Consider the following 13,868-nt stretch of genomic DNA (forward strand, 5'->3'; position numbering starts at 1 on the left):
AAAAACGGCTCGAGATAACGTTCCTCCCGATCCTTCATACTATCTGCGAGCTTTTGTCAGAAGACAGACAGAGAGCCTAGACGCCATGTCGTTGATAGGTCGATTCGAACATCTTCCCAAACGACCTCGGTCAGAAGAGGCGAGGTGAGTCTTTGCACCATACTAACCTTGATACACGGCTGATCGAATACTTGACCATCATCACCTTGTTTCCAACGTCCGTTCTGCGCTTTGCTTTTGCGTATTGCTTGTCCTTTTCCCTCGAACCAGACCTCTCCTCGAAAAGATTGCCAGTCAAGTGAAGCCGATCATGAACAAGAGGGGGTGGAAGGTCGGTACTCTAGCAGAGGTGAGTTTTGACGTATGAATCTACACTCTATGAGGCTGAGTGTCCATCTCTCATATCAGTTCTTACCCGCCAACCCAGCTTTATTGGGAAACAACATGAATGCAGGACAACGGATCAACCTCCGTCTCAGACCCCCCGGTGCCGAAAATACATTCTACGAATATGAACAGCTCGTCTTAGTCATGTTGCATGAGGTATGTTGAGCCCTTATCCTCTTCGTTGTCTAAGTTCGAGTTTGTCCTAGTCGTTCGTATTGTGATGGGATTAGGCTGACGATTCGTTCGTCGTCTCACAGCTCACGCATATTGAACATGGACCGCATGATGCCAAATTCTACAAGCTACTTGCGGAGCTAGAGGAGGAGTTTTATGACCTGAAACGAAAGGGTTATTCAGGTATGTTCAGCGGCTGTTTCTCATCCCACCTTTCGGTCTTCGCATGTGTCCTCATCGTTGTCTTGGTCATCGCTCTGTCGCAAATGTACGAGGCTGACACTATCCCATCCCGCTTAGGTGAAGGCTTCCACGGTAATGGTAACCATCTTCAAGGTATCAAAGTGAACGAGTACGAAGGCAAAGTCAGAGGTCTAGCAGCTGCTGAGAAGCGATTGGCAACGGCGCGAGTCATTGGGAAAGGTGGAGTATTGGGTGGAAAGGTGAGGGACGGCCGAAGTATGAAAGAGATCATCGCTGAGGTGAGTATCAAAGTCTCCGTCATCATAGCTGAGCAAGAGAATGCTGACGTATGATCGTTTGGAAGGCTGCAGAGCGAAGAATACGAGACGACAAGACTTGTAAGACCGATCATAGTGGAGAGGTGGAAGCAGAGGTCAAAAGGGCTCAAGAGGAAAGCGTCGGCATTAATGCCGCTGATCTCGAACCGGACCACATACTGGAAGAGCAGCAGGAACAACCGTTGGGACCACAGCCAGTCCTTCCGGATGTTCCGAAACCCATTATAGAAGCGAACGGCCCTGCAACAGTACCCAAAGTGCGGGAACGCGAAGTGATCGATCTCACTCAAGATGACCCAATACCAGTCAAGAGGAACCCTGCAAACTCTCAGAAGTCGATACCAGAAGGGACTGAAGCCAGAAGACCTCAAGCGACGACAACAAGTACATCAATCAGGCGCACTAGCAACCCGATTCCAAGGGACACCTCGCTCATCCTTCCTGACGGAGAATGGTCTTGCTCCACATGTACTCTCATCAATACACCATCTGCCACATCATGCGAAGCGTGTGATACACCCCGACCCAAGGCTCTGTCAAGTAGAGCCGGGAACGGGATCAAAACGGATCAATGGTGGTGTGAGTTTTGCGGTGCAGGTCCGAGAGCTATGGAGTTTTGGAGCTGTGTAGAGTGTGGATGGGTGAGGAAGTGGGGTTGAGACGGCGTCAAAGGTCACGCACGGATGCATTCAAGGTTGGTGTCTAGCATATGTAGTTTGTTAGTGTTGTAGACTGTATTCATAATTGCATTAATATGAGACACTGATATGGTCAATAAGGCTTGCCGAGCCTGTTCAATATTCGCCACTTGCACCGATAGTTTGCGCAATGATGAGTGGCGACTGAGACAGTGGTGCAGAGAAAAACAGACTCTCGTCATTCGCTTTGCTCAATCATCGTGCCGAGCAATGCCCGTCTGCCGGATTAATATTACAAGGTCGCGACGAGATTCACCGTCCGTGCCTCGATCTCTCAATTTTCTCAATCTGCTCACTCAAACGGTTATGAACGTTATCATCAAATCTGGGAAGTCATACACGTCTCTTACTACACCTCGTTTGTGCCACTCTTCAGCCGCATCTGTGCACCAAATGGAAAAGCCGAGAAAATCCGGTGGCAAGATTTTTGTACGGGTTCCCTGATTGGGTAATTCATTGGCTTTTGACGTACTGAATGAGATTTTGATTAGCTATGCTGCAATCGCTTTTTCTCTTTTTTCGCCGCTCCACGTTTGCCCCCCCCCGTTTACTTTGATATAGCTGTCCCCCAATCAATCCCATTCCAAAGGCAAAGGGTGAAAAATTCAAATTCTATTTCAACCATCCATCTTTCTTCTCCTTTTCTCTCTTTTCAACTTCTCCCTTATCAATTCCCCCTTTCTCATCTCTTTCTTTTTCCTCTCTTGTAGTCGCTATCATCGCGCTCAAGCACGTCTCTCTCACACATATCACCCACACTCTCTGGTTTCTGAATCCTTAGAAGTGCGCTGTATCATCTTCTCATTGAAAGAAGACTAGACCAAAAAAACCTTTCAATCAAACCAACCAAAAAAAGGATAGATTCGTCTCCTACCCCTTTAACCGTTTAATATATCGATATCCATCAGTGAGTACCGCAAGCAGAACAGAGATAGAGAGGACATGCTTGCTGACAATCATGTGTCCTTTAATCGCGTTCAGTGGCTCCCGCTGCTGCCGCTGCTGCCCCCTCCGCCAAGGCTGGCGCTTTCGACCTCGCCACCGTCTTCGTCGCCGACAAGGCTGCCCGTGACGAGGCTGCTCTCGCCCTTGCCACCGCCGTCAAGAAGAACGGCGTCGAGTTCCTTGCCCAGATCGGTTTCAACGATGCCGTCGTCAAGGTGAGCTGAATTTTTCATGTTTCTGTCTTGGTCATACCGCATCGCCATCTGCGAATTTTCAAGGTGGCGACGCGTGTGGGAACCAGGCCGGAAATTTTCTGGTAGTCTCAGTTTGCTAACACGCGTGTTACGTTTCATAGGCCCTCACCGACAAGAAGTCCGCTGCTGCCCGAGAGGCTGCCGGTAGCGTCGTCTCCACCCTCTGCGAGAACGGTGCCGGTGCTCTCCTTGAGCCTTACGTCGTCTCCTCTGCCGCCAACACTCCTTTCCCCAACCTTCTCGAGGCTTTCGGTGACAAGGAGAAGGCCGTCAAGGAGTCTTCCCTCGCCGCCGTCAAGGCCATCGTCCAGACCATGAACCCCTGGGCCACCTTCGTCATCCTCCCCGCTTTGCTTAACCAAGTCAAGACCTCTGGTAAATGGCAAATCAAGGCTGGTTGTCTCGATGTCCTCCAGCAATTGATCACTTCGGCTTCTCGACAGATGGGTCAGGCGATGCCTGACCTCATCCCCGTCCTCGCCGAGGCTGTTTGGGACACCAAGGCCGACGTTAAGAAGGCTGCCAAGGTCACCCTTGAGAAGGCTTGTGCTCTTGTCGAGAACAAGGATGTGAGTATTCAAATTTTCACAAACTACAGAATTGCGCTGATCAACTCCTACAACAGATCGAGAAATTCATCCCCGCTTTGATCAAGTCACTCCTTAACCCCATCGAGGAGGTCCCCAAGACCATCACACTCCTTTCTGCCACCACCTTCGTTTCCGAGGTCACCGCCCCTACCATCTCCCTTATCGCTCCTCTGCTTATCCGAGGTCTCGATGAGCGACCCACCGCCACCAAGCGAAAGGTCTGTGTTATTGCCGACAACATGTCCAAGCTTGTCGACTCTGAGTACACTGTCCGACCTTTCCTTCCCCGATTGCTTCCCGGTTTGATCAAGACCGCCGAGACCATTGCCGACCCTGAAGCTCGAGCTGTTGCCAACCGAGCTATCGTTACCCTCCGAAGAATCGGTAAGGTCCCTGCCGAGTCCGACGGTTCCGACCTCCCCCCTCTTCCTATCGCTGAGGGCCCTGCTCTTGCCACCAACCTCGTTGCCATGATCAAGAAGCACGGTGGTGTTTCCGTTGACCAGTCCAACCCTGGTCTCGCTTACGCCGGTGTCCTTGCCGCTTCGCTCGTCAACGCCCACACCTTCGACCAGTCTACTTGGGAGGCTGCTCTCCCCACTTACCTCAAGCTCGCTCTCCCAACATACGACTCTCTCCCTGCTGTCCGAGAGCTCCTCCAGAAGAAGGCCGACGAGGCTGAGACCGACGACGTCAAGTTCGCCGACGAGGAGGAGGGTGAGGACTTGTGTAACATTGAGCAATTCAACTTGGCCTACGGTGCCAAGATCTTGCTCCACCACGCCAACATGCGACTCAAGCGAGGACACCGATACGGTCTTTGTGGTCGAAACGGTTCCGGAAAGTCTACCCTCATGAACGCCATCATCAACAACCAGGTCGATGGTTTCCCTCCCCCCACTGAGGTCCGAACTTTCTACGTTCAACACGACATTGACGGTTCCGAGGCTGAGATCTCTATCATCGACTGGGTTCTCGGTGACGACCGATTGCAAGCATCTCCTGAGGAGATCAAGAGCACTCTTGAGCACGTCGGTTTCGACGAGGCTAAGCAAAAGCACTCTATCGGTTCGCTCTCTGGTGGTTGGAAGATGAAGCTCGCTCTTGCCCGAGCCATCCTCTTCAAGGCCGATATCCTCTTGCTCGACGAGCCTACTAACCACTTGGATGTCCTCAACGTCACTTGGTTGATCGACTACCTTACATCCCTCACCCGATGTACCTCCATCATCGTCTCTCACGACTCCGACTTCTTGAACAGAACCGTCACCGACGTTCTCCACCTCAACAACTTCAAGCTTAAGCGATATCCCGGTAACCTCGAGGACTTCGTCCAGCACGTCCCTGAGGCCAAGTCCTACTACCAGCTCGATGTTGCTGAGGACTACCAGTTCAAGCTCCCTGCTCCCCCTCTTCTCGACGGTGTCAAGACCAAGGAGAAGTCGCTTCTCAAGATGCGAAACGTCTCGTTCCAGTACCCTGGTTCTCCCATCCAACAGCTTTACGACATCTCTCTTCAGGTCTCTCTCTCCTCTCGTGTCGCCGTTCTCGGTCCCAACGGTTCCGGTAAATCTACCCTTGTCAAGCTTTTGACCGGTGAGACCGAGCCCAACCTTGGTGGTCAGGTCTGGAAGCACCCTAACTTGGTCATCGGTTACGTTGCCCAACACGCTTTCCACCACATTGACAACCATCTCGACTCTACCCCTCTCGAGTACATGCTTTGGCGATACCAGACCGGTGAGGACTTGGAGGAGATGCACAAGGCCAACCGAGTCATGACTGAGGAGGAGCTCCAGAAGATGAAGGAGGGTGCCACCGTCATCAAAGAGGGTGTTAAGCGAATCATCGACGAGATCGTTGCCAGGAAGAAGCTCAAGCAGTCTTACGAGTACGAGGTCTCCTTCAAGGGCATGTCCTCCGCCGAGAACATGTGGATCTCCCGAGACGAGCTTATCACTCGTGGTTTCGAGAAGAAGGTTATCGAGCTCGACACCCGAGAGGCTCAGCGATTGGGTCTCATGAGGCCTTTGGTCCGACGAGAGATCGAGAAGCACTTCGAGGACTTCGGTCTCGAGTCCGAGTTCGTCTCCCACAACTCCATGCGAGGTCTTTCCGGTGGTCAAAAGGTCAAGGTCGTTCTTGGTGCTGCCACCTGGCGACGACCCCACATCATCTGTCTTGATGAGCCCACCAACTATCTCGACAGAGAGTCCCTCGCCGCCCTTATCGCTGCCCTCAAGAACTTCGAGGGTGGTGTTCTCATCATCACTCACAACCGAGAATTCTCCGAGTCCATCTGTACCGAAGTCTGGGCCATGCGAGACGGTCACCTCGAGGCCTCCGGTCACAACTGGGTTGAGGGTCAAGGTTCTGGTGAGAGGATTGACAAGAAGGCTGGTGATGAGGAGGAAGTCGAGTACGATGCTCTTGGTAACCCCATCGCCAAGGCCAAGAAGGTCAAGCAACAATCTGCTGCCGATAAGCGAAAAGCCAAGAAGGACCGAATGGCCCGAAGAAAGCGAGGAGAGGAGGTCTTCACCGACGAGGAGTTGTAAGCTATGTAGCGTAGCTAGTATCTCTTTTCGTTGGGTTACGATCAATATATAAATGTAGACTTTCTCATACTTTCTTTCATTCTTTCTTTACGTCATTCGGCATGTATACCCATAGGGACGGTGTCCTCTTCTGATTATTGTGTCTATGACACGGTTGCAGGTGTGTTTTGAGGGTGTTGCAGTGGCATGCAAGTTGCGAAGCATACTTCCGGTCACTCGAGACCGTATTGGCTTGAGTGTGGCACAAGCTGGTTCACAAAAGGATTCTGGCTTCTGCAAACACAAAGCGCACCCGAACGTGTGTGTCTCGTTCAACAGATATCCAACAGATGCATTCTCGTCAAAAGCACTGCATCGCGGTGTGACATCCCATTTTGCCGCTTCCTTGATGACACCGCTTGAACTACTCAGCGCCTAGCTAAACAGTAATTATTCTCGCAATGCAGAGGGGTACAGATCTATCTATGCCACACTAAAAAGCGTAGTCTTGACCTTTTCCAACCTATCCCTTGCCAGATCTCTCTCTTCGACCAAACCGACCGCCCGAGCTTGTTCCAAAGCTAGAACAACTTCCAACCTACCTACTTCCAGACGTTTCTCGCCATCACTTCTGGCCAATTTAGCTTCTAACAATAATACTCGTTCGGCCTGACGACGTGTTGTCAATCGTGAAGTTTCGAGTGCTGCAAGGGCCGTCGAAAGTTGACTTTGGAGATCGTTTATTTCGTGTTCGTGTGCATGCGTTTGCGCATGTACGTGTACGTGCTGGGCAGAAGTTGAAGAGTGGATGGTAGTGGTTGATGGAGTCGAGGTGATCGTTATTTCCGGTGCAACCCCTGCCCCGACCGAATTGGTTGATCGAGTAAGAGCAGCGTTTGGATGAGAAGGACAAGTACATCCGTTCAATCCTACCGGACCGGGTAGAGGTGAATTCAATGTGACTCGTTGTAATTTCTCGTCCATCTCCAATAACGTATGACGAAGCAGTGCTAATTCGCGAGCATCTCGTTCGATCTGTTTGTCTTTTGAGACGAGGAGATCGTGTAATGATCCGAGGACTGTGGTGATTTGTGGATTGACAGAGGGTCGGGCTGGCCACGTAGAGAACAAAGACTTCCATTAGCTTGGTTGGAACGACGAGTGGGGTTCGCATGGAAGTTGGAGGGAAGGGATTAGTAACAAACCCATCTCGTGATCGTCACTCATACTTCTCATCGCTACACAAATTGAGTCAGAACGTCAGCTGTACAGTTCATCCGGACTACGGTATATCGATCATACTTGACCACACTCACAAGGCATCTTGGCACTACTACTCACACTCCCCACTTTCTTCACCAAACTACTCAAACTGTTAAAACTCGCACTTCGTTTCGGCATCTTCATACCCCCACCTCCTCCACCATTACCACTACTCTTCGACGACTTGTCCTCGCCTGTGCCTGCGCCTGACGCTTGACTCGCGATGGACATGGAGCTGAAAGCACGGGCGAACAAGCCCCCGCCCGAAGAAGGGGAAGTCTTCAGCGCACTGTGGGAAACAGATGTTCGTAGTATTTGTGGACGCGGTTGAGGAGTGGATATGATTGGTGAGATGGGAGATGCAGCAGTAGACGAAGACGAGGTCCGAGTAGAGATGGGGGTTGGTCCAATGTTTACTAATGTCGTCGGAGGATGGGTGAGAGCGGCGATACCATTATCGTCACCGAAACCGCCACCGCCACCACCACCGGCATGGACGATGGAAGTTGGATTACTGATCGAGTCTGTATTGACATTTGTCGTTGAGGCAGGAACACCTTTATCAGGTCGTCTAGCACGACGTTCGTTACCCGATCCTCTTAGATCGATAGGTGATAACAATCTCGGATCAATCGTTGTGACCCCCTTCTTTCCTTTCCCACCACCACCACCACCACCACTGCCATCCTTTTCTTCTTGAGTTGGCACGGCGACAGGGACCCCCGGGGACCCGACGAGGTCATCCTCGTCCAATACACGTTCACTGATCTCACTCCAATTCTTCAATAACCAACTCAAGACACCTTGACTCCTTCCGACCAATAACGAAACTTCCTCTGGATCAGGCTCACCCTTCCCTCCTTTACCTTTGGTGGAAGAAGAGACGATCGGACCTAGTCCTGAAATGCCTTTACCTCTCGCTGCGCACATTGCGGGACCAAAGATGATGGAGATGGATTCGATATTGAGTCTGTTATCTGGAAAGAGGGGGAGTTGACCTAGGAACGCGAGAAGATAGATGAACAGACTGAAATGGAGTGGTGGGAGAAGACGAAGTAAGATTTGAGCGGCGGTGATTCTTGTTGAAAGGGGTAAGCGGGGTGGGAAAGACGTCGTTTTGCGTCCGTTCCCAATATCGACAGAGGAAGGGGTATCGTCGTCCGAATCACTTCTTGGTGCAAGTCCGTCTTTCGCATCTCCACCAATCCGGTCTGATGCTGTCGACGAGGACACACCCTCTCGATCCGCCTCATCCTCCTCACCTTCCCCCTCACCTACGCAAAAGGCCAAAAATGCCGGGAAAAGACTATCGTCCAATATCGGTTCAGGCAAATCTCTGACATATCTCTTCACCAACCCGGTCAGATTATGGATCGGCTCTGTACTGATCGTCAAGGAATCGCCATAGAGAGGTGGGAGATTGAAAACCTTTGTGAGATGGGAAATGCGGGTCCCGTCACCTGCTAGTCGGAATATACCAGGTTGTGACATGCCTAAAGGGGAGAGGAACCGACATGCAAGAATCAGCACAAGCTCAACTTTCATACTACAGATGTAGTCTGAACAGTACGACCTACTCACCTCGTCGATAGATCTCTTCTACCACTGTAAAGACAACGAGAGGTAGATCATGTCGCTGTCCACCGATCAGCGAAGTGCACCAACTCCCTGGAGGTGTATCGGATAACGAGACGCCGAATGCTGGGCCTATAGGGTGTAAAGCGGATAAGAAACAATCCTTATCATCACTGCAACTGCAAGGATGATCTCGGCGCTCTTGTAGCGAAGCGCGAGTGATCCACACGACACGACACTTACCTTCTTGTAGAGACGACGGTGATTGACCGTGATCTTGTTGACCAAGTTCTAATCCATCTCCAACCGATTTCTTCCCGCCAAGTCGTTTGAACATCCCAAACATCCCTCCGCCACCACCACCACCACCACCACCTGTGACGCCCTTCTGTCCTTGTCCACCTGCCACACTAACGGTTCGTGCCCCGCCACTCGCTCCTCCTGTACCTGTACCTATACCTCCAGTCATATCAACTTTGGTTGTTACGCCCACCCCTCGATGATAATCATAAGCTTGATCGACTCTTGCTAATAATCCAGGAATATCAATCTTGCCACTTATCCCCGCCGCGTCGATCCCCAACACGACCCCGAGTTGATGTACCAATCGTAATCGAGATCGAATATGAGGCGGTACTGAAGGTTCGCGAGGTTCGTAAAAAAGTTGGATTTGACTAGATGAAGATCGGAGATTGTACCCCTGCCCCTGTCCTTGGCCTTGTGTAAATTGACCCGTCCCATCTCCACTCGTAACGATAGAAGAGGAAAGTTGATTGGTATTTCCCGCTGCGGAAGAAACGGCTCTTGGTCTCCTTTGAATCAAACCCATCCCGCCCCCAGCACCACCACTGACTGTGCGCCTCTCTTTATCAGCCGACCCTAATACTGGCGTAGAAGGTTGTCGTAGGATTGATCGCTGTCCTTGACTTTGTCCAAAGGTAGTAGAAGTGGTAGTGGTGGTGGGTCTTCGGACGCCATGTCCAAGTGCGGAGGCGGAGGGCGAATCTGCAGGTACGGGTCGACGTTGGATTGTCGAACTGCCATGTAATGTGGGTGAATGACCAAGGCCATGACCGTAATTACGAGGAGGAGGTGAATCATCCAATTCCGCTGAAGAAGGAGGTTTAGGTCTTCTTCTCTGTGTCGATGTCGTTGGCATTGCTTGTGTTTGGGCCTGCGGTACTGGTCGACCACCACCCACGATGCCGTTGATAGTTGGAGAACCAGCACCCGGGGATCCTTGTACGTTGTTCGGATGCATTTGCTTATTGTGCATCTGAGCAAATGGGTTATTCGCCTTGATCGCGTTGGCATGCACAATCGTCCCTAATGCTGGTGAGCCAGGATTGGTGTTGGGGTTGGATCTCGTACTCGTACCGATCACGGGTGAAGAGTTTGGCGTTCCCCCTGGTCGGGGTATACGACTTGGACTCATAGTTGTCTGTATTATTGAGAGATACAAGAACGAAGTGAGTGTGTTGAGAGACAGATGAGTATATCATGACAAGCATCAGTATTTGTGTATCTTCATACCTCGTGAGAAGCGTCAGCGTAACCTTCTCGCCACACCAGCACCAGGTCACTATGAAACAGCCCGCGCGAGACACCTTGTCATGTTCGCGAGCCACAGTAGCGCGTCGAGAACGAGCGTTACAGCGGTTCCAGTCAGTATCGTAATATACTCGTCATAGAGCCAAAACGTAAAGCATGCATTAGTTGCATGTCTGGTGAAGATGTCCGAGGACAACGATTACTCCTCCTCCCTTCCAAGGTTAGCGAAGCTGAGGGGCAAGAAGGGCTAGACATTTGCAAAGTCAGCTCATGCAACTCCACCACGCGAAGATGACCAGCACAACTCACATAACCTCCGGCCATGTAATGCTTTCCGTTTGCTTCGACCCAGTGAAGACGCAAAGCGTGCAAGAAAGCCGAAAGACCCTGCAAGACAATCAACTGCCGAACCATTATACAGTAGCAATGTCACTCACCTCCATGACACAGAGAATACCGACTGTACCGCCGAACCACATGGCAAAAGTAACGAAGAGGAACAAGCCCCTCGTGATGATGCCAGCTTTGGACTGGAAAGCAAGATCAAGAGTCATAGACCATAACACCTCAGAAAGCTGGGCGTGCGCGAGGGACAAAGCCCACAGTCGAAGATAAGAAGCACTGAATTGAGAATTACCGGTCAGCTTGGTCTACACAGAGAATTTGTCGAGACTTACGTGTTGGAGATACATCCGAGACAGAACTCGATGGTATGAATGACCTGATGCACGATGATGTCGGACATCTCGAAAGGCTGTCGAGTCGTCAGCATGACGGGAGCACCGGTACGGAGTTACATCACTTACATGCTCGTCGTCGGTTGATTCTGCAACAGCCATACCGACTTCCTCCTCTTCGTCCTCCAAGGGCTCGCTAGTGGAGGCTCGACCGTTCTCATGACCAGTCAAGCCTTGGTATCCTTGAGCCTTGATCTTGTTGTGCTCCTTCCAAAGCAGGTAGGGCTTGAGTGCCAACATCCATGGGACACAGATCATGGCCATCAACAGCAAGACTGTCTGCACGAAAGCCTGTCCGGAGTACAGTTGGACCGAAGGATCGACGGTACCAGGAGACAGGAACATGTAGATAAGCATGTTGAGGAGACCGGGGGGACTGGTGGACGATTGAGTCCAGTCGATACTCCACTTGTAGATGATACAGACGACGAGGTATCCGAAAATACTGTGGAAGAAGATTATCTGCGGGATGAATTCGGCGTAGATGTTCATGTACTTCTTGAAGTGGAAGTGGTTCGGCACTTGAAGACAAATGGCGAAAGTCATCTGCAGGGTAGTCAGCAGGTAGTCCATTCGTAAAAGAGAGCCGGCTTACGTGGATAACACCCAGGATGATAGACATCTTCATCTTGTAAGAGTTGTTGAAGATGAGGGCATTGTCGGCGCCGTGCCAGAGAGGGTCCATACCGAAGGGGTAAATGTGACCAGTCGACTGAGCTTCCACCAAACCGGTTGGGTCGGCTGGCCATTCCCAGCCAGACTGGAAGAGGTGAAGGGTCTTCGAGAAGATATCGTTGTACATGCAACCGGTGTAGATGGAGAAGGTTCCCATGAGAACGATGAGGTAACGACCGCTACAGATCACAGTCAGTGACCATGCGAGCTATAGACAGAACGCTACACTCACAAGAAGAAAGTCTCGAGATTCTCGTTAACACCATTCTTTGCAATTTGTTTCTCCCAGAAGATCATAGCCGCAGCGGTCATGAACATTAGAATACCGTGACCGATATCGCCAAACATGACAGCGAAAAGGAACGGGAAGGTGATGACAGCGTAAAGACCAGGGTTGACCTCTTGATAGGTAGCAATACCGTAAGAGTCGATTAGGGTCTGGAATCCCTCGGTGAACTTGTTGGTACGATGGAATGTCGGTGGAGTCTGGTGAGTTCTAAGCTCGGATAGAATAGCAGGGACCGAAGTTCCAGCGGTATCCATCGCCCGCCTCAGACCGAGCTGAATAGCAGTGATATCCCTGGTAGGACACCAACCTTCAGCGACGAGAGTCTTCCTTCCTTGATCGTAACTGAGCAAGTTGAGGGTCTTGAAGATCTCCTCCTCTCGTCGAACAGCGTCTGTCCACGCTTCGAGCACCTCGGCGATCTTACTAAGTTCCACACGTCGAGTCTGACCCATGTTGTACAACACGGTGTCGACGTCCTCCAAACGTGCAGTGACTTCGCGAAGCGCGTCAGACCGTTTGTCTTGGGAAGAATCGATGTTGTACAAGGTTCCACCCATAGACTCGGCGACCTTGCGGATCTTGGCGAGAAGATCGGTACCGTGGGCGAAGATGATGAAGACATCCTTGTGGGTTTCCTTGCCAGAAGTAGGGTCGACGAAAGGCTCCTCGATCTCTGAGTAGTTCATGTACAAGTTACCTCGCAACACTCGCCACAGGATTCGCTCGAAAGTGGGCATTCTAGATCGCTCGATAGTACCGGAGACGAACTCCAGGTCAAAGCCGGACAGACCGGTCTCTCCGGGAAGAGTGCCATACTCTGCAGCGTGCTCCAGCAAGGGTGCGGTTCCGTCACCGTCATCAAACGATGTTCGGATTTCGGTGTGACGATGCTCAGCCTAACATCATTCGGAGTCAGCCAATGCAACCTGTATACCACTCAAACTTAGAGACACTCACCTCGTTGAAGAAACCGGCGGTCTCCCTGAGGACCCATCGCTTTTCCTCCAGCTCGCTCTTTCTCTTACCAAGCTCTTCCCAGCTTCGATTCATGTCGGCCAACCTCCTTTCATGTTCCTTCAATTTACCCTCCAACTCATCATACGCGTTCTGCGCTCGAGGACCGACGGTAGTGAAAGGTGGCACAGCGGAAAGAGGAGTGATTCCGAGGGGAGGAGACAAAGAGGTGATCTGAGTTTGGAAGAGTCGAAGTCGACGAGATGACTCGGCGAGAGCTCTAAGACGCGGTGTGAATGACCGTTGGAACGTGGTCAAAGTAGGGTTGAGCTGGTGGCGGCGTCTCAGTACCGATCATTCCAATACTCAGCGGTCCCAAAAGCTTACATCTTTGAATTGGAAATTTCCCATCTCGGCGAGCTCAGAGATGGTGTCGTGCGCTACTTCGGAGGGGATATACAACTGGACGAGCGACATCTCCTCCGAGCCTACAAAGAAGGGGGAAGGCATCGGGTTAGTGAGCGACTTTTTCAGTAGAGGAGAGAGAAGAGACGCTTACGGAAGAGAGAGGGGTAGTTGGTCGACATCTTGAAGGCGTGTGTACAGCTGTAGGCCGCCTAGTGACTGTAATAGATGTTATGACTCTGAAGAAAGGAGATTAGCTGGCTAGTAGATGAGGGAAGAGGGATGATGAGTGGATAGCAGCGGTGACGGTGTG

The 13,868-nt window shown here is 51.3% G+C and overlaps 3 protein-coding genes across 3 annotated transcripts; 1 reads left to right on the plus strand and 2 right to left on the minus strand.

Moving 5' to 3' along the window:
• Window positions 1-85: 85 nt before the first annotated feature.
• Window positions 86-6,127, plus strand: CI109_102779 (uncharacterized protein; the record flags this gene model as incomplete). Its single annotated transcript, XM_065967197.1, has 9 exons — window positions 86-144; window positions 271-349; window positions 409-543; window positions 645-744; window positions 862-1,043; window positions 1,109-1,661; window positions 2,762-2,940; window positions 3,081-3,548; window positions 3,605-6,127. The coding sequence occupies 9 exons, from the start codon at window positions 86-88 to the stop codon at window positions 6,125-6,127; spliced, it is 4,278 nt and encodes a 1,425-aa protein (XP_065823269.1).
• A 462-nt stretch (window positions 6,128-6,589) lies between these two features.
• CI109_102780 (uncharacterized protein) lies at window positions 6,590-10,379 on the minus strand (the record flags this gene model as incomplete). The annotated part of the gene is made up of 5 exons (XM_032006043.1): window positions 6,590-7,218; window positions 7,312-7,344; window positions 7,423-8,862; window positions 8,951-9,076; window positions 9,188-10,379. The coding sequence occupies 5 exons, from the start codon at window positions 10,377-10,379 to the stop codon at window positions 6,590-6,592; spliced, it is 3,420 nt and encodes a 1,139-aa protein (XP_031859624.1).
• Window positions 10,380-10,694: 315 nt separating this feature from the next.
• On the minus strand, window positions 10,695-13,737 carry CI109_102781 (uncharacterized protein; the record flags this gene model as incomplete). Its single annotated transcript, XM_032006042.1, has 10 exons — window positions 10,695-10,742; window positions 10,805-10,882; window positions 10,933-11,116; window positions 11,173-11,249; window positions 11,302-11,778; window positions 11,828-12,086; window positions 12,140-13,092; window positions 13,154-13,480; window positions 13,538-13,638; window positions 13,710-13,737. 10 exons carry the CDS (start codon window positions 13,735-13,737, stop codon window positions 10,695-10,697), a joined length of 2,532 nt encoding a protein of 843 aa, XP_031859623.1.
• Between the last annotated feature and the right edge of the window lie 131 nt (window positions 13,738-13,868).

This window comes from Kwoniella shandongensis, chromosome 5 (genome assembly GCF_008629635.2).
Source record: "Kwoniella shandongensis chromosome 5, complete sequence".
Taxonomy (NCBI): Eukaryota; Fungi; Basidiomycota; class Tremellomycetes; order Tremellales; family Cryptococcaceae; genus Kwoniella; species Kwoniella shandongensis.